The sequence below is a fragment of the Lepidochelys kempii genome, chromosome 9 (genome assembly GCF_965140265.1).
Source record: "Lepidochelys kempii isolate rLepKem1 chromosome 9, rLepKem1.hap2, whole genome shotgun sequence".
NCBI classification, from domain to species: Eukaryota; Metazoa; Chordata; order Testudines; family Cheloniidae; genus Lepidochelys; species Lepidochelys kempii.
This window is the reverse complement of record NC_133264.1, coordinates 73,744,588-73,765,839: the sequence shown is the minus strand read 5'-3', so window position 1 is coordinate 73,765,839 and position 21,252 is coordinate 73,744,588. Positions and strand designations below refer to the sequence as shown.

Genomic DNA, 21,252 nt, shown 5'->3' with positions numbered 1-21,252 from the left:
CCAAATACCATAATCTGTATATTGAGAGGAAAGTATCTATTTAAAATTCTCATCTCCATCTGCAGGTGACATAATTATAAAGATGACAGACTTTGAAAACTGCTCTCTTGCTCAGATTCCAACCAAAACATGCCCCATTTGGGCCCCTAGAAATTACAGGGTACCTGAAACAATGTTACAGCAGGACCCTTTCTAGGTCAGACTGTTGCCAGTTCTAACATTCTTAACCAAACATTTCACATACTGTGCTGACAATACAAGAAAATGGGAAAGTTGAGATTTGCAGCAGTAATATCTATACATAAACATTTTGGCTCTTAATTTAACTTATTCTGAGCATTTTCAAAAAGGATATATAGAATGTAATCTCCACACTATATAATTTAAACTAAGCTCCCATGGACCGTTAGTTTAATTTCTCGGTAAAATGCTGTGCACCGTATACAATATTAATATGCTGTGAAAAGTAAAATACTAAACAGGAATTCTTCTTACCGGTTCGCAGCACTGGATTGTTACCCTCTGCACTGTGTTCGTTCCTCTTCCACCATCACTCACAGAGATTGAGCTTATTTCGCAGGGACTGCAACTTTGTGTTTCTCGGCATTGGTGGATGACTTGGGGCTGTTCAGATTGCTGGCATACATGGCTAACCTGGGATTGACTGGACGGGTGGGAAAACTGGTATTGTTTCTCCTTTAAAAAAAATACATAGGAAATTCAAGATTATTATAGAACCAGAGAACATTACTCTCCCTCATACAAAGCCTCTGTATACATGAATAAAATGCATTCTTGCATGGGAAAACTCAAATGGTAGTTTATGTTGATCAGTTAGGCAAATATTTTAATTATATTATTGAAAATGCCACAAATAGATGCTTGTCATTTGGCATAGTACAACATTAACACATTAACAGTTGTTGCAGCTGTGCTGGCCCCAGTGTATTAGAGAAACAAGGAGGCAGTGTTGCCAACTCTCATGATTTTGTCGTGAGTCTCATGAGAATGACTGCTTTCCTTTAAGACCCAGCTTCTAGAGTCAAGTGGATATGTAATGATTTCAGCCTTCATTCTTAAAGAAAAAGTAAGTTTCTAGCTCTTGCGTCTGTGCAGAAAGCTTCAAAATGTGACCCCCTGTCCACCTTAAAGGTTCAAAAAGCAGAAGACAAATAAAAAGACCCACCACATCTATTATTTTTACATACTCGTGATTTTTAGTGAGCCTGACTCAAGATTTTTGAGCATTAGGGGTTGGCAAATATTGCAAGATGGGTGAGGTAATACCTTTTATTGGACCAACTTCTATTGGTGAGAGAGAAACAAGCTTTTGAAAGTTTACACAGAGCTCTTCTTCAGGGCTGGGAAACACACTCAGTATGTATCACTGCTACATACAAGGTGGAACAGATGGTTTAGCATAAGAAGTTAACACATTTTTCAAGGGACCATTCAAGGTTAACAGGCCACTTCACCTTGAATGGTTCCTGGAAATGTGTGTTAACTACTTATGTTAAATAACCTGTTCCACCTTGTATTTAGCTGTGACATTCTGAAGTCTGGTCTACGCTACAGAGTTAGGTTGTCACAGAGCAGCTTACGCAACATCTACACAGGCAACTGAACGACAACACTTTTGTCTTTCAGAGGTGTTTAAAAAAAACAAACCCTGGAAGACAAAAAAGTTTTGCTGCAACAAGCGCCAGTGTGAACAGCGCACTGTCGGCAGGAGTACTCTCCTGCCGCCAACGCTGCTCGTTGGGAGTGGAAGTTTTTTGTTGGCAGGAGTGCCGATGAACAGCGGCTACTAGGCACAACTTTTAGCTGTACGGCTGTAGCGACACAGCCATGTCGCGAAAAGCTGTGTAGGCGTAGACATAGCCTTAAATTTTGTTTCCGCTAACGTAACTGCCCCGCTACACCGACTTAATAACTCCACCCCCACAAGCGGCATAGAGTCAAGGTTGATGTCATTAGGTCCATGCAGTCTCAGCGTAGACATGCCATTTCACGAAATGGTACTTCCACTTGTTTTTTATACTTAGATTTAGATTCTATTACTATTCTAACATATGTTCCTTTGACATATCCTGTTATAGTCAGGAACACCGACGTTAGGAAATGAGATCAAGTTTGAAAGACATATTTCTTGGCTTTTTCACTGCAGCACAGTTTAGTAAGAAAAGTATTTGGAACTGAATTTAGTCTGGAGATGGGTCAGTAAATTTGCTTCATGAATTTTCAAGTTTTGATTTTCACAGTGAACAATGCATAGTGACATCTGCAACATTTTTCACACATTATGCAGACTACATGTTGCCACATCATTTATGTTTTTATAATGCAGGAAAAATGCAACTTTTTTAAATTTATCAAGCATATGAGAGTGACAAAGAAATTGTAAGTAATCTAGAAGCTAGTTTAGGCCATGACTCAACATAGCACTGCAGCATACACTTAAGTTCCATTGAAGTCAATATACTTCAGTGCTTTAAATAAATAAATAAATAATTTAAATAAATATTTCCACATATAATGCATTTTAAAGATCACCAGCCCTAGATTCTATGGTGGTTTGTTGTTTCTTAGTACTTAAAAATGGAATATTTGAGTTGGTGAAATATTTTTGTAAAATTTTTTTTTTAAATGTCCAGTTTTTGTTTTCCTCCTTTTTTCTAGTTTTCCTCTTAAAGTATGACTTAAAAAAAAAAAAAAGAAGAAGTCCAGGCATTCCCTTCCCGTTTTCCACTCAAAACTTCTCCAACTTTGGAAAAGTTATGCAGGGAGAGGAGACCCTTTATACATAGTTTATTCTTCTGCATTCAGTGGCAGACAGAGGAGGAAGAAAACAAAAATCAAAAATTTCACAATTTCATGTTTTAATTGTCATCTTGTTGCAAAGTTTTCTGAGGAAAATTAAATTAAACCTAATCAATAATTACATTTTTCAATGAAAAATAAGTTTTTGATCAAACCCCAAATTTTGGTGGTGAATTTTTTCAGTTGAAAATGTTCAACCAGCTCCATCACAATGTAATTAGCCAGAAACAGAGTAAAATTCCAAACAATACCTTTCCTTATAGTCTTGTTTTTCTAAAAGCCTGGGTAAATAGGACAACAAATTCATACAATTTGGAATTATTTCTAGAAGTCAGTGAGACAATCCCCATGCAAATGTAGTTACCAATGACAGTAAAGGTGCCACAGTCAGGGCTTGTTTACATTACCCACTGGATCGACGGGCAGCGATTGATCCAGCGAGGGTCGATTTACTGCGTCTAGTCTAGACAAGATAAATCGACCGCCAAGCACTCTCCCATCGACTCCGGTACTCCACCAGGGCGAGAGGCGCAGGCAGAGTCGACGGGAGAGCGTCAACCGTCAACTTACCGCAGTGAAGGCACCACGGTAAGTAGATCTACGTTCGTCAACTTCAGCTACGTTATTCACATAGCTGAAGTTGCGTAACTTAGATTGATCCACTCCCCAGTGTGGACCAGGCCTCAGGCTCAAAATTATAGTACTATCAAATAAAGAGGCACAGCAACTCTCAGCTTCAATTTAAAAGGAAGGTTTTGGGGAAAGTATAACTAACAGGCTGCACACTTCGTAGTTTCTGGAAGGCCAAGCTCACTGCAAACCCCAAGGGCTCCTTGCATTGCTCCTTCCCCCCCATAAGCTCCCGCCATGCCATCCCATAAGCTCCCTCTATTTCATGGACTCCCTGCAATTCCCCTCAATGTCCTTCCTGCCATGGGTTCTGTGTGCTCACTCCATTCTTTCCTCCTCCAATACCAGGGACCCCACTCTCTCCTCCATGTCAGTTGCTGTGTGCCTTTTCCCCCCGCCCCCCATTCCCTCATTGGCAGGGGCTCTGTTTAGCCCTCATTCCATTTCCCCCTCCATGCCAGGAGTTCTGTGTGCCCCCCACTCCCTCCATTCCAGGGTCCCTTCACCCCACTCTCTTCCATGATAAGAGCTCCCTGTAGGCACCCATTCCCCCCACCATCTGGAAGATAGGACATTCACTGGGTCAACATCTTAACTCTATACTGGGGTATTGTTATGATGGAAGGCATTAATGGGTGCCATCAACCAGTTGTTTGATCTATAGACAACCGCAAAGGTGCTTGAAATTGTAGATTGGCTAAAGAGAAGATAGGGGTTCCACGTGTACCCTATTTCTCCCCTTTTGATTTTCCCCAAAGTAACAGGGTTCTGGACACAACATTCCCTAAAATTTTCCAACTGATCTGATGTGACATTCAAAAGTTATTGCGTTACATATTGACAGACACAGAAATGCCATCAAGTTGAGTGTAAGCCATTGCGAGCTTGGCCAATAGATGTTCCAAATCCTGCTCACCTTACTCATAAAAAAAATTCCATTGATTTCAAGTAAGGATTTAGCCCTTACATATACTAAAACAATTCTATCAGATTTGCTTTAATTTCCAAGAGAAGCAAAAACTTGAGAAAGTAGTAGAAAAGTGTTTGATTTTTTATATTAATCTGCTGTGCAAGAAAACATTTACCTGTTCAGGATTTAGCAGCTCATATTTTCTTATTGTCTTTTCATAGATAACATTATTCCCTGGGCAATAACTTTCTCCTCTCAGAAATGGAGACAATGGCTCCTGTAACTGTAAAGCATTAAAAAAAAAAAAAGTGTTAATATACAATCTTGTGGATATACCCCTCCTATTTAGAATTAGCACTATTCTGAATAAAAAGTGTGGAGGGTTTTTTCAAATGAAAGGACAAGAGCAACATATTTAGGCATGATACGGTACTGTGTACATTGAAGTAGTAGTTGAGACACTAAAAGGTCACGTTAATTTTACATGGGGAACAAATATTTAATAATGAGCTCTGCAATATACTAGAGAAAGCCATAACACAATCAAATGTCTAGACGCTGAAGCTGAAAAAAATTTATACTGGAGGAAATAAGGCATACATTTTTAACAGTGAGAGTAATTAACCATTAGAACAGTTTACCAAGGATCCTGGAGGATCCTCCAGCACAGACAATTTTTAAATCAAGATTGGATGTTTTCCTAAAAGATCTGCTCTAAGAATTATTTGGGAGAAGTTCTCTGGACTGTGTTATACAGGAGGTCTGACTAGATGATCACAATGGTCTCTTCTGGCCTTGGAATCCATAATTTGAGCTCCATAAGAAAGCAAGTTGAATCAATGGGGCTCAGCTTGTTTCCACTGAAGTCAACAAAAGACTCCCACTGACTTCTGTGAGCCTTGGATCAAGCCCTTAGAGAGTATACAAGATTGGGCTCATTATTATTGATAAACTACACAATGGCAGGCAGATTATAAAGTGCTAAATCAACTCTGTAGGAACTGACCTAAAACACATGTGTTAAGACGACCACAACTGTTCAGAGTAGACCAGAGCAGAGCACAGATATATAAGTAAGAGGAAAGAAACGAAATATAGCATAGTGACATATTGCCTCAGCAGAAGGAAGTCTGATTTTGGTTCCTTTGGATGGTCTCTTGAGATGCGAGCATTAATCCTCAGAGCGGCTTGGAGGGGGAGAGCAAGGCAGAAACAAAAGGCATAACTCAGATGGATCCAAGTATTGACTGGTCACTGGGTTTATCTATATAAACACCCACTTCATGGCAAGCTGGGGTGTAAATTTACCTCACACTAGCCTGATGCAGTCCATGCTCCACAGTGTGCTCTGATCTACCCCGCTACAAGTAGATCAGCATGTTGGAACTTTTAGTGCATGACAGCACGGTCCACATGGACAACTAGCGTGTAGCAGGCTAACGCAAAGCAGATTTACCCCCCAAGTGTCTGTACAGGATATGTCTACACTGCAATGTAAGCCCAGGGTTAGCAGAATCTGAGTTAGCAGTCCCTGGGTTTGTTAATCTAGAGCTTGAGCGTCAACACTTATTTGACAAGTTTCAGAGTAACAGCCCTGTTAGTCTGTATTCGCAAAAAGAAAAGGAGGACTTGTGGCACCTTAGAGACTAACCAATTTATTTGAGCATAAGCTTTCGTGAGCTACAGCTCACTTCATCGGATGTGAGCTGTAGCTCACGAAAGCTTATGCTCAAATAAATTGGTTAGTCTCTAAGGTGCCACAAGTACTCCTTTTCTTTTTGCGAACACTTATTTGTAAACTCCAGGTTAGGAATTGTTGAACACGTGGCCCCAAACTGGAGCTCCAATTTCTACACTGCATTATGCAGGCCCGAGTCCAGCCACCCATATCCCAGACTTCCTAGCACCCTCCCAAAAGTGGCAACTCTAGCCCTTTGTGGTGCAGTGTGGGAAAACTTGGCTAGCCACGAAACTTGACTATCCAGAGAATAAAGAAAGTTTGCCTGTGGGATTGTGCAATACTTTTAGTGGCTTCCCAAAGCACTAGTACAAAAGGGCTTGAACCCTGGGTCCAAATTTGACTCAGATTCTCCACTCCCGTGGGATCCTGGGAGCTGGGTTAGTGCAATGGGTGTGTACGTGGAAGGTGGATTAGGCCTGAGCCTGAGTTCAAACCCTGGGCTTACACTGCAGTGAGTAAATTTGGGCACTCAACAAAAGGGCACTTTTGAAAATGTGAACCTATACAACTTGGCCAAAGTCATAACAAAATTCTATGCCAACGCCATTGATAGAACACAGATCTACAGTCCTAATCCAATGCTTTACCAACAAGATCTTCCTTCCTTTTCCGAGCTAATAAAAAAAATATGTTGGGGGTTCCCAGGCTTCTGGGCTAGCAACAATACTGTGTCCAGTATATTTTAAAGAACTGGCTGCTGAAGATACTGTTTCATATAAAGAAGCAGCATTTCTATGTCTGCGGCAGCCACATGAGAGCCAGCCACAGACATTCTTTATCCTAAGCACAACTCTTCCACATATTTAGGTTAAGCAGTACTTTAGAATGGTCTTTAAATAATGAAAATGGCTACATACATTGTGCTCATGCTAAAACATCTAGGTCCTATTGCCACACTAGTGCACATCTGCTTTTACCCCCAACCACCAGTGATCGGTTTCATGCAGGTAATTAGGTTTATTTAGCATTATTGAACCTTGTGCACATTTCCCCACATTATAAAGAAGACTTGGGGGCGGGGCATACATCTGCTCGGCAAAATTAGAATGCTCAGTGCTAGCATTTTCTTTTTTTCAGTTCTTTCATTTGCATATAACACACCAATGGGGTTAGCCTCTGTGCCTTGTCTGCAAAATGGGGATAAGAATCAAAGCTTATGCAGACTTACCGGGACAGAGCCTTAGCTAGTGTAGATCAGTATAACTCCACTGAACTCAGAGCTGCACCAATTTATACCAGCTGAAGATATGACCCATAACGTACGCTCATCTCTACAAATAAAAAGCACTGTAATTACATTATTTCTCTTCTCAGTGCTTCCCTTCTGAGATGAGAAGCAAAGAAAATCTGTATTTTATTTAAATAGTGAAATGATTGAAATTTAAGAATTGCCAGACCAGATCAGACCACTAGACCACCTACCCCAATATCCCATACCTGACAGCACCAAGTGCTTCAGAGGATAGTGCAATGACAACTGTGAAATCAGATGTTCCTGGGAGAAGTTTCTCCTTTTAATTCGATCATTTTCATTCTCTAAATTCTATAATTTAAAAAAAAAAAAATTCCTACCAATTGTGTTTGCTTTCATTTGGCAAGTATTTGTTTCCACTTCTTCTTCTACTGTAGCATCCACCTAAATTGACAACTTAAATTCCATGTGTGCACCAGCAACATTAACAACATCCAGGACAGAGCTACAGCCCAAACCTACATTCCTCAAGTAGAGAGACAAGGTGGGTGAGGGAATATATTTTATTGGACCAATTTCCATTGTTGAGAGAGAGAGAAAGAAGCTTTCGAGCTACACAGTGTTCCAAACCGGATGAAGAGCTTTGTGTAAGCTCAAGAGCTTGTCTCTCTCACCAGCAGAAGCTGATCCAATAAAAGATATTACCTTGTCTCTCTTAATTTCATGATACGAACATGGCTGCACCACCGTATTCCTCAAGTAAGCAGAATTCCCACTGAGGTCAGTTTGAAGATTGCGTCTTTTGTTTGTTAATGGTTATAGAGCAGCAGGAACTCCTCACAGGTAATAGTCACCTTCCTCCCCAAACAACTCAGCAACACCAGGAAGATCTTTGATGCTGTTATCAAAATTTTAAATCAAGGGGACATTCATCACTGGATAAGAGCAATTCCAAAATAGGTCAGATATCCAATTTGGAACTGCCCCATCTGTGTTACACTGTAATAAGCAGCCTGCAGCAGTTTTTCAATCCTCCTCCTAAAAGAGTGAATCATAACACCAGGGAAAAGAAATCAAAGTAGAAAAGACTCTACTCTACCTAAGCATCAATTATAGTAATAAAAGAATGTCAAAGTTAGGAGTATTGTTGAAGACTTGTCATAGTCTTGATCACATTTTCTCACCTTTGCATAATTAGGGCCTGATCCTGCAAACTTTCATCATGTAAGTAATCCTATTGAAGTAAAAAGGACTCCTTATATGAGTAAACGACATTCAGAAGAAAAGATGATGTATAGCTTATAAAGCATAACCATGTTTCTAAATTATCCTAATTTTTAAAGGCTCTGGACTATAAACTGAAACACCTACAAATTAATATGCGATTGATTTCTTCACACAAATTTCACTTCCCAAAGACTGCACTTTATAGATATAGAGTTTTGTTTCTCAGTCTTTGGCTCAAAATAAGTACTTAGAGCTTCTTTTTTGTTGTGTGTTTTCACAGAACCCTGCGCAAGGAATCCTGGTCCACTCCTAGGCACTGTGGTAATACAAATAAACAATCGGGAAAAGCTTTTTGTTTTTTTTTTATTCAGAGGTACATACTGTAGTATGAGGCATTGAAAAATGTATCCTTTTAAGAAACTGGATTATATTTAAAGTAAATAATCTGTTAAAGAGATTTACAAACCTGCCTAAACTAAATCCACTGCCTCAGGGCTTTGGAATACATAACTCATGCTATTAAGCTCTCTCGCTTGTAACCAGACATGCCAAACCCGCAAAAAAAAAAAAAAAAAAAAAAAAACACACAGAAACTGGGCTTCTTTTTGGCTTAATTGGCTTGTGAGTTGCTTGTTGGATAGTTTTGGGCTTGTAGCTTGTTGGGCTTGTAGCTTGTTGCTTTTTTTTTTTTTTTAAAATCAGCTCCTGGCAAGCAGGGGCAAGGAGGGGAGAGAGTCAGGGGTGCAGAGCAGGCCCATCACAGTCCCAGGCTGCATGCCAGGGGATCTAGTCACATAGAGTGTTGGAGTTCTTAGGGATTGGCTTGTTTTGGCCTTGTTTTGAAATGGGACTAGCTTGATTTTTTTACTTATTGTGGAAGTCAGGGTGCTTATTTACCACATGAAAGTTGGGAGCAGTGGTTGTAACTTGTAAAACTATTTTACTCTAGTAAAAAGTACTAAAGTACTCTCATAGGTATAAAGACCAGGAGACTATTAAGGTAGAATACATTTCTCAGCTTTTAAGATTTAAGGAAAGATTCTAAACTCTATGTAGAATAATATACTTAGAGCTCAGGGGGATGTTTTACTTCCACAAATTGATGTTCACTTTCAGGATACATAGACTCTGTTTTTTACCTCAAAGCATGTACCCAGTTACACCCATTTAAATTCATAGCAATGCCACTGACTTAAACGTGGTTACGCTGGCCCAATCACCTCCTCAGACAGCCTGAAGGAGGGGACAAAATGAGAAGTCTCGCCGAGGTTCTGCTTGTTGAAATTGCTCCTCACTTGTTCTGTCAGAGGGGTGGCATTTGCCTGCACTTCTCCCCACACCTGCAGAACAGGCTGGAGTCACACAAAAACCCTGTGCTTCCACTCCCCAGCAAAAACTCTTCGTTCCCTGACACTGCAGCTCCAGCGGGGCTGTGTTGCCAGGATTTCTGCAGCCAGCAGCTGCTCCCGGAACCCTCTACTCTCAAAGAGTGATTCCCATCATAGGACAGTGGATGCGGGGAAGGAAATATGTAACACAGCCTCAGGTTATATTACATTTCCACTTGAAACTCAAGTTGATGAGTAGGGGTAAAATGATGTACATCTTCCCCTCAGCTCTCCTCTTCCTACAATGTACCAAGGAAAACCTTCTGCAGTGCCAGGGGGCAACTGAATTCCTTTCTTGCAAGAGATAGAGGTCAGCATGGAGAACATCCCATTGTTGGACAAATTTCAGTGACAAGATTGGGCCTTGGATTTACACCAAGGCAACAAAGCAGATTTGGGCCCCATACTATTAAATTTAGGAGGACAAATTTAAACATGAACTGGCAAGCAGAAAAGATTGTGGCTTTGACCTCTAAGATTTATTTAATATGTGTTAAGGTGACTTCATGGGGTTTTGTTTTGTTTCGGTTTTCTCTCCATTATAATTATTTCATTGAACTACTCAGCCAAGGAAATTTGTTGTAATGAGATTCACATCTGGTTTAACAGACTGTAAAAAATCCCTCTATAAACAGACAGATAAATTGTGGAATAGGAACCAGTATTGAATTCTGTACTGTTTTGTCCAAATTCTTGAATATGGGGTCTTGAATATGGGACTAATTCACAGGATTAAGTGCAATTTTCCATCTGAATGTAGGTTGCAGACTCACGCCTTTAATTAAGAAATGATAGGAGTAGATCTCCACACTAATGTGGTGAATGTGTAATGACACCAGAGCACCACTGGTTCAGATAAAAATAAAAAACTATGAAGAATATATACAAGGCAAGCAAAACGTATCTGAAGGCTTTCTAAAACAATATTAAAAAATCAGAAATAAGAACTCCAGCAACAGATTGGTTAGCAGAATTTATAAATGACCTAACAGTTTGCAAATACAATAGTTAATTTATCACTATAGAATATGATCCAAGAAATAAAATCATGACAGATAAGAACTCTACCTCTGAACAGAGATAAACTAGATTCTGTCATCAGTTAAATTGGGGTAAATTATAACTCTGTAGCCTTCAGTAGAGTTACTCTTGTTTACAACCAATGCAAACTGAGAATAGAATTCATCCCGCTATCCAGAGAACCAAGAAAGAACACTCAGAAGAGATCATGAAAAGTAAAAGAAAAACCTGTTATAAGCATCAGACTGTGAGATTGCCTATAAATGAACAAGACTTACAATTTATCTTTTCTTTTTTTTAAATAATCTGGTTCTCTAATTGTCACTCCTCCTCCTGCATGTTAATCTACTAAATTTGGGAATTGGGAGGAGGGGGGTTAATGTTTTGGCTCTTGGTCCCAAAACAGACAGATCATAGCATTGGCTAATATTCACTGGCATCAGTGGGAGTTGAGGGTGCTCAGTATCTCAGTGGATCTTGACCCTGCAAACCTTCACTCACTCAAGTACGAACTCTTCACATGAGTTTTCAATTTGCCTTGAAAGACTCCTCTCAGATAACCTCACTGAAGTCAATGGAATTATTCCAGATATACCCTGATCTGACACAGAGTAGCATTTGGCCCACAATCTCAAACAGGAAAGAGTAAATCAAAGGCTAGATACAGCAAAAAAAAAAAAAATACTAAGAACAACATATTAATAAAGTAGCTGCTTTCATCTGTGACGAGGCAATACAGACAAATAGATCATAAAAGACATCCATTTCCAAATTTTCTTACTCTATAATGTAATCAAAGTATACATAAGAATAATCATAGTGGAAAACACTGATTCACTGATAGAGTAAATGCTATATGAAATGTTTGATTCACACACACACACACACAGTGTATCTTTTATGGCTTTCATGTACATATAGAATCTATCCAGAAGTAATTTTTTAAAAAGTATCACACAAGAGAATTCTCTTGGCCAATCAGCAGTAGCAAACAATATAATATTTCTATATCACTTTATCTGAGAACTCAATTAAGGTTCAGAAATCAATGTGAAGTAGGTATACCTATGGGATAACTGGATAAACTGAGATATGCAGAAATTAAGCAATCTGCATAAAGTCAATAGGAGAGTCAAGAATAGGGCTCAAGAGTTCTTAGTTCTAGTCCCCTGCATTTCCCATTGGACAACTCAGCCTCCCAAAGAATTATAGACTTCCAATGTAGGGGACTGAACAAACATTAAATTCCACCTACTCTTCCTGTCACTCTTAATACTCCTTCCAAAATTCTTGCCAACCACTTCTTTTGTTTCTTTCATCTACTTCCAACTACACGTCTTCTCACTTGCGTCTGACACTTGAGCTTGAGAAACCTCCTAAATTAAATTAATGTTTATTAAACATCCTCCCTCTCCACCTTCCAAAAGTTTACAACCAGTATTCCAGCTACAGAAACCACAACTCACTCCATGTCTGACCTTTTTGTGCCTTTAGAGCCTGATTCACCAAACATTTAAGCACAGGCTTAACTTTAGGAACATGTTTTCTAATACGTCTACAATACTACATGGAGAGACAACGTGGGTGAGGTAGTATCTTTTATTGGACCAACCTCTAAAAAATACCACCTTACCTCTCTAATATCCCGGGACTGACACGGCTACAACTACACTGCGTAGTAAAGTACTACATATTAATTAATGCTTAACATTTTCATCTCTAGATTTCAATGCACATTACCAGTTTGGGCATACATCTCCACTTTACAGACAGGGTCACTGAAGCACAGAGAATTTAGCTGACATGCCTACGATCACAAAGCACAGTCAGTGGTAGAGGCAGAAGGGGAACTCTTGCCTCTTAATTCTCAGCACAGAATTCTGTCTAAATGCCATTTGTAAAGTTGTGACAAGCAGGGTTAATACTTGCTTGTCAAAGTTTTCCTTAAATTTGTTCAGGATTAAAATTTTCATTCCATAAACTGGAGCTAAAGACACAAAAAGGAATCTTATTTAAAAAAAAAAACAAACACACCACACACACACCCCTCTCACAGGCCTGATTTTGAAAAAAAGTTAGCTTAAACAATTATATATTTAATATGCTCACAACTTATCACCACTAGTAATGGAAACTAGATAATTGTGCACAAAAATTAATTATAATAGTTTGTACAGGCAATAACCCAATTTGAATGCATAATCAAAGTAAGTGCATGCACAAATGAGGCACATAGCAGTGAGCACATTGTGTGTGAAAATCTGCACATTCACTTATCTGAAAATACAGCCCTATAGCAGGATATTGTACTATGAAGATAGGGATTTTACAAATGTTTACCTGTTGAAACACATATTATTACTGAGTTTTATACCCTTTTGTTCAGTCTTAAATAATTTTTCAAGGTCACACCAAATTCAATTTTTGAAAAGTCATTCACATTGTAGCAGTCTATGAAAAACTGCAGATGCCACAAAAATAAAGTTTTCCTCAGCTTCCATGAAGCAAAACACTGGAGACTCAGAGGGAAAAGTCCTCCAGAGAGCATAACAGGGATGAAATCAATAGAGTGCTACAGAAATTTCCCAGCAATCCTAAATAATTTAATAGAGAATGATATCTTTTTTTTTTTTAAGAAAAGGGGAGGGGGTAACCAATAATCTATAAACTATCCTGTAGCAGGATATATTTTCTATTAAAAATTCTAAATTCTATATGATGGTTCAGAAAGCCTATACAAAGTCTATCACTTTCCATCTGGTAAAGTACTTTTCTGTAAGGTCATTTTTTAACTGAAACAGACACATAGGTATTAAAATAGTTTAAAAGTTAACATGATTACGGTTAAGAGATATATCCAAGAACACCAAATATCTAATATCCTAGATACATTACTTTAAAAAGTTATTTTAACATTATACAAATAAATCAAATTTGACAATTATTGTACTGCAGAATTATGGAGAGGAATGCGTGCCACTACAGTTTAAGTGTTGTTAGTGTTTCTATTACAAACCATAGATGAGGCCTAATCCAGTTCCTACTGATCCCATTAATATTCCACCTATTGCAAAACTTGATCATCCATCAAGTTACTGAGTCCAGGAACATCATTCTTCTATCCACCTTTGAAAACATGATTTGAGATGTTTTAAAGTTAAATGAACATTACAAACAACATGCTCAACTCAAATGCATCTTTAAGGCTTTGATATGTAAGTGAAATTTGCCAAATTTAGTTAATGTTGTGTAAACAATTTTAAATCTCTAAAATACTGAAGTTGAAATTACCTGTACAGACACTTGTGTAATTTTTATAAGGACTGTACTGTCAGCTTGCATCCTATTTATACTTCTCCTATTTGAGACACAGAATTAGATTCTGAGGCCAGAAAGGTACACTGTAATGGTCTGATTTCCTGCATAATGCAGTCATCGAAATTCCCAAAAATAGAGCATAACTTTTTTTAAAAACATCTAATGCGGATTTAAAAATTGCCAGTAATGGAGAATCCACCACAACCCTTAGTAAATTGTTCCAAAGGTTAATTACCTGCACAGTCATAAAAAGTATGCCTTATTTCCAGTCTGAATTTGTCTAGCTTCAACTTCCTGCCACTGGATACTGTCATACTTTTGTCTGCTAGATTGAAGAACCCATTATCAAATATTTGTTCCTCATGTAGGTACTTACAGACTGGGATCAAGTCACCACTTCACCTTCTCTCTTTCTTAAACCGAACAGATTGGAGTCTATCCCTATAAGGTATGTTTCCATTCCTTTAATCATTCTCATGGCTCTTTTCTGAGCACTCTCCAAAAACATCCTTCTTGAATTCTTGACACCAAGAACTGAACACAGTATTCCAGCAGCAACCATTCCACTACCAACTACAAAGATAATATAATTGCTATACTCCTATTTGAGATTCCCCTGTTTATGTAGCCAAGGATTGCATGATAGCCCTTTTGGCCAGTGTCACACTGGGAGCTATTCACCCTGATCACCAGGTCTTTTTCAGAGTTACTACTTCCCAGGACAGAGCCCCCTATCCTGTAAGTATGGCCTAAATTCTCTCTTCCTACATGTATAACTTTACATTTAGCTGTATTAAAACATAGTTTGTGTTTTGCTAGGGTCTATTGAGCATAATACGGTATTTTAGAAACCTATTTAAATATGCACCAGACGTGCCTATGTATCAGGTGCAAATAAATTTGCCAACCCTACAGGATTGGCCTGGAGTCTCCAGAAATTAAAGATTAAACTTTAATTAAAGATTATGTCATGTGATGAAATCTCCAGGAATACATCCAATCAAAACTGGCAACCATAGGTGCAAAGGGCCATTCGAGCAGCCAGGGACTGTCAGAGCAGGAGGGTTCTCCATACACACCACCTCCTTTTCTTAGCTATGCCCCCTAACACCAGAGGCTATAAAGGGAGGAATCCCCTATGCCAAGAGGAAGCTTCAGCTAGCTGCTTAAACTGGATTTAACTCTGCTTTGCACTGTCAGGAGTGACAGAAAGCAGACCTGAAGAGGGCAGGCTCTGACCCAACAAGTTCACATTTAGGCAATCATAGATCTATTCTTTTGTACCCAAACAAGTTATTTACACTTTTGGATAAATAGGCACCTACTTTAGCTTTAACTTATGCATTTGATAGCTGACTAGGTAAAAAATTAATCAATAAAAATTGAACTATTCTATATTTCCCTAGGGACATGTTTTCTAAATTTAAGGACTGACACTATGATTGGCAAAAGGGTAACCTGAACATTTTTGACCAGATTCTGCCAACACTGATGCACGCAAGTAATTTCATTCATGGACGTAGTCCCACTGAAGTTACTCAAATACTGTACTGTACATCTGTGTTTGTGAGATTGGGCTTTTACACATGTATTTAGTTAACCCACATAGTCAAATATTTGGTGCAAAAATCCTGTGAGAATTTATTTGCAACACTATTTATAAACATAATCTGAAATATTCCATCCAATCCATCTCCAATATTCATGGCTAAATATTTACCTGCACACCATGGATATGCTATGATTTTGTTGTGAATAACTATAAAAGATATGATTCTGTGGGATAGGAAGCAGTCTGTAGCAAACTGACTGCATTTGCTAAAGATTAGGCTGCCTCTGGAACTGGCCTAATATATATTCAGATTGAAATCACTTTACAACATATACATGGTGAGGCAGCTAAAATTTGTCAGTTCTTACACATCCCAATCTAAACTATTTGTGAAATACCTGTCAGTGAGCGGACAACTTATGAAGAGGGGCCCTCTTTATTTTAAACTAAAATCCTATTTAGATTAATCCTATGCTCCAAATGGAAAATTGTTCACCTGCTATGAGTTCTATGACAACAGAAGGATTACAACCAGAAGTTACCCAGAAAAAAAAACTAACATTAATTTTCTAAGCACTGAAATTTTTTTTCCCATCACTCCTAGAATCACACTTGCGTTATTCTTACCCATGAATAAAATGAAATAAAGTAGAATAAAAAAAAAAATCACATGCATGCTGTATCTATGTTATGAGATTATGCACAGGCATAAACAGATACTTCAGATAATTGCCACACTTCATACCAGACCATCCTGATCCTGCAACACTTGCTCAGGAAAAACTCATGCTAAAGTCAATGTTTTGCCTGAGTAAAGTCTGTAAGATCAGGTCCAAAGACTTTTAGCTCAAACACAAATCAACAAATTCGTTAAAAATGAGATGTGTATCCCAATGCCATAAACATTCTGAACAGGATGACATCTAAAATTCTTTTGAAACTCAAATATTAGTAAAATTATCCAGGAAGGTGTGAGCACACTCATTCATTCACGCAGAGCTGAGGGTAATCAGCATTATATACACATTCACATCCATTGTTGGTAAAATGCCCTGTTTTCCAGAGTTTACAAAAGCCCTATCCCACAGCAATGACAGATATTATACTAAGTGAAATCACAATAGATAGATTAAACAATCCACAATAAGAAGTTACACAAACAGAACAAATTCACAATAGGGAAGACATTTCACTTTTAGTAACATCTCATCAGCACTACAAAGAAATTATGAAACAAAATTTTATTGCAGCGTGTCATAAATATAAATGGAAGGGTAAACACCTTTAAATCCCTCCTGGCCAGAGGAAAAACCCTTTCACCTGTAAAGGGTTAAGAAGCTAAGACAACCTCGCTGGCACCTGACCAAAATGACCAATGAGGAGACAAGATACTTTCAAAGCTGGAGGGGGGAGAAACAAAGGGTTTCTCTGTCTGTGTTGTTTTTGTCCTGCAGGACCAGAGCAGGAATGCAGGTCAGAACTCCTGTAAAGAGTTAGTAAGCAATCTAGTTAGATATGCGTTAGATTCTGTTTTGTTTAAATGGCTGATAAAATAAGTTGTGCTAAATGGGATGTAGATTCCTGGTTTTGTAACTTAAGGTTTTGCCTAGAGGGATTCTCTATGTTTTGAATCTGATTACCCTGTAAGGTGTTTACCATCCTGATTTTACAGAGCTGATTCTTTTACTTCTATTAAAATTCTTCTTTTAAGAACCTGATTGCTTTTTCATTGTTCTTAAGATCCAAGGGTTTGGATCTGTGTTCACCTGTGCAAACTGGTGAGGATTTTTATCAAGCCTTCCGCAGGAAAGGGGGTGTAGGGCTTGTGGGGGGGAGGAGATTTTTGGGGGAAAGACGTTTCCAAGTGGCTCTTTCCTGGTTATATTTGTTAGACGCTTGGTGGTGGCAGCAATAAAGTCCAGGGACAAAAGGTAAAATAGTTTGTACCTTGGGAAAGTTTTAACCAAAGCTGGTAAAAATAAGCTTAGGGGGTTTTTCATGCAGGTCCCCTCATCTGTACCCTAGAGTTCAGAGTGGGGAAGGAACCTTGACACAGCTCCATGAACTTCTGTCGCTAATAGCATCAACAAATGTTAACTTTGCTTTTGTAAAAGATAAGACACAACATTTCCACAGAAAATGGATGTATTTGCTGAAGTAGTGAGAAAAGAAGATTGACGGAATAACGAATACTTGCTGTGTAGTGTCACTCTATGCTACTGTGCTGTTCCAATTGTAGCTATAAATTAAGAAGGCATCTGCTTCTTTATTTTATATATATCAGGATCCACTACAAAATATTTAAATCAGTTCAGCTGCACAATAAAAACTACATCTTTCCTCTGCTCTTTGACCTCATTGAAGACCTACTGGTCTTTAATATCATACTGGTATCTGTTCTGCTATTTTTTTTATAATCAACTTTTCTGGAAAGAGGGCTACCACAACTAGTCTGATCTATTTAAATTGATTTGTGCATTTTCAACTTCAAGTAGATTTCCTTTAGAGAGGTCATCTAGTCCAGTCCCCTGCACTTATGGAAGGACTAAGTATTATCTAGACCCTCCCTGAGAGGTGTTTGTCTAACCCACTCTTAAAAATCTCCAGTGATGGAGATTCCACAAGCTCCCTAGGCAATTTATTCCAGTGCTTAGCCACCTGACAGTCAGGAAGTTTTTCCTAATATCCTGCCTGAACCTCCTGCAGGCTTCTTGTCATATCCTCAGACATTAACAACAATAATTTCCCCCCTCTTCCTTGTAACATCCTTTTATGTTCTTGAAAACTGTTATGTCCCCTCACAATTTACTTCTTTTTTCCATACTAAACAAATCCAATTTTTTCAATCTTCCCTCTTGTTTTCTAGACCTTTAATAATTTTTGAGACTAACCAATTTATTTGAGCATAAGCTTTCGGGAGCTACAGCTCACTTCATCGGATGCTGTAGCTCACAAAAGCTTATGCTCTAATAAATTGGTTAGTCTCTAAGGTGCCACAAGTACTCCTTTTCTTTTTGCAAATACAGACTAACACGGCTGTTACTCTGAAACCTGTTAATAATTTTTGTTGCTCTTCTCTGGACTTTCTCCAATTTGTCCAAGTCTTTCCTGAAATGTGGCACCCAGAACTGGACACAACACTCCAGTTGAGGCCTACTCAATGCGGAGTAGAGCAGAAGAATTACTTCTCATGCTATTTTTTACAACACTCCTGCTAATGCATCCCCGAATGATGTTCGCTTTTTTTGCTGCAGTGTTAAACTGTTGACTCAAATTTAGCTTGTGGTCCACTATGACCCCCAGATCCATTTCCGCAGTACTCATTCCTAAGCAGTCATTTCCCATTTTGTATGTGTGCAACTGATCATTCCTTCCTAAGTGGAGTACTTTGCATTTGTCCTTATTGAATTGTGTTGAACTGAAATATTGTGGGGGTTTGTTTGTAGTCCTGTAGTCAACAATAGTAGGTAGGAATTACTAAAGAAAGCTTGAACAAATACAAATGTAGTTCATCTATTCTAAGATACGAAAAAGTGGAATTTAAATTGAAAATCATAAAAAACCTGGATTGTGAAAATACATTACAGTTACATATAGCTTTTCACACATAGATAAACAGGTTGCTTAGCATAATTTCAGCAATGTCCTGTGTATAATGCTTTTCTTTAATACTTACAATGTAATAAAAATTACTATTGGGACACAAAAAGGTATCTTAATGTACTGTTTGGTTTTGATCTCATTCCAAAAGCAGTCACTAGCTTTTATGAGGTCCATCTATCCATTTCATAATCCATTTATCTTTACAGTACAGAAATAATATATAATTTCTTATACAAGAACAAGAACAGAAATCCCAGGACAAACTGCAAAACACTTCTAAACCTAATGATTTTGCCTGTTACAGTTCTCAGCTGCAGATAATCATCAGTGCTCATACTTTAATTCAGTCCTGTTTACACCACATTCATAAAGCTGCCACACCCCTACAGAACTCTTTTGTAAATTACCTTTTCTCTGCATGTCAATAGATCTATGGTGAAAGCTAAACACACCTCTCCCCTACTGGTGAATGCCAAAAAAGAAAATACTCTCCCATGCAGCTTGCAAATCTGTTTAGAAGCATAGTAGCCCTTGTACGACTCACTTCAGGAATAGCCATATACAGGAATTTTGAATTTCAATGATTCATCAGTCCCTCAGCAACAATTGTGTAGATGGGCCTGTGGATCAGTGACCTCCCACCCACAATGTAACCAGTCAGTGACCCCAGCCCAACACACACACACAGTAACTAGTCAATGCCCCCCAATACAGTAACTAGTCAATCACTCCCCCCATTCACACAGTAACTAGTCAATGAAACCCTCCCCGCGCGCTCGGTCACGCACAGCCACCCAGGCAGCAGGAAGTAGCAGAGGCCCAAGTCTACAGAAGCACAAGAGGCAGCCGAACGAGCCCCCGGCCAAATCCCGAAGGCGGGAGGGAGGGAGACCCACCTACCTGCTGAGGCGGGTCGCGGCTCCAGATGACATGCTGGCGGCCTGGCGCGTTCTCCAGCGGGGACACCGCCCTGGGGGAGCACGGAGGGAGCTCCAGCACCGGCCCCCGCCTGCCCCCGGGGTAGCTATAGGTCCTCACCCGCTCGTACACAACGTTGCCGTCCTGATGCTGATGGTGGGGCAGCGGCTCGGGGCAGGGCAGGGGCCGCAGATCGGGGCATCGCTTGGGCAGCGGCTCGGGGCACTGTTGGGGCCAGCACGGCAGCGGCTCGGGGCACTGTTGGGGCCAGCACGGCAGCGGCTCCGGGCACGGCTTGGGCAGCGGCTCGGGCAGCGGCTCGGGGCACGGCTTGGGCCAGCTCGGCAGCGGCTCGGGGCACGGCTTGGGCCGGCTCGGCAGCGGCTCCGGGCACGGCTTGGGCCGGCTCTGGAGGGGCGGCGGGTCGTGGCACGGCAGGGGCTCGGGGCACGGCCGGGGCCGGCGGAGCGGCAGAGGCAGCGTGTGGTAGCAGGGCTGGGGCCGGTGGTGCTGCGCCCCGTGCTGCTGCAGGTGCGGGGGCAGCGCCTGGGTCTGCAGCTGCTGCTGGTCGCCGTACATGCTGCCCGCGGGGAGCCCACCCGGAGACGCGGAGCTGGGCGGGAGCTGGGACGCGGGGCAGCAAGTGCGGGCGAGCCGGGCTGGGGCGGGGATTAGTAGCCGCGCGGGCAGCGCCCGGGACTGGACACGCCTTGGAGCGGCGGCGGCTCACCTGACTCCCCCCCCCCCCCCACCGCCCCTGGGAGCCGCCCCGCTGCCTCCGCTGGCAGGCTGCCAGCTCGGCCTGGCGCGCGCGGGGGGGGGGGGGGGGAGCAGCGCAGGCAGGTGCGCCGCGCCCCCACCGCCTGGAGGCCAGCCTGGGGCAGAGCGCCAGAGGCCTGGCGGGGAAGCCCCCCGCTGCCCACCACCTTAGCA

At 40.4% G+C, this 21,252-nt stretch overlaps 1 protein-coding gene across 1 annotated transcript in view; it reads right to left on the bottom strand.

The window, feature by feature from the left end:
• POF1B (POF1B actin binding protein) overlaps positions 1–21,027 on the bottom strand; it is a 47,149-nt gene extending 26,122 nt beyond the window's left edge. The window contains exons 1-3 of the mRNA XM_073360894.1: positions 20,302–21,027; positions 4,536–4,643; positions 496–696 (exon numbers count right to left, since the gene is read on the bottom strand). Coding sequence (XP_073216995.1) covers positions 496–696; positions 4,536–4,643; positions 20,302–20,898 — 906 coding nt within the window. The 5' untranslated portion in view covers positions 20,899–21,027. The remainder of the gene's footprint in view (positions 1–495; positions 697–4,535; positions 4,644–20,301) is intronic.
• Positions 21,028–21,252: the final 225 nt, after the last annotated feature.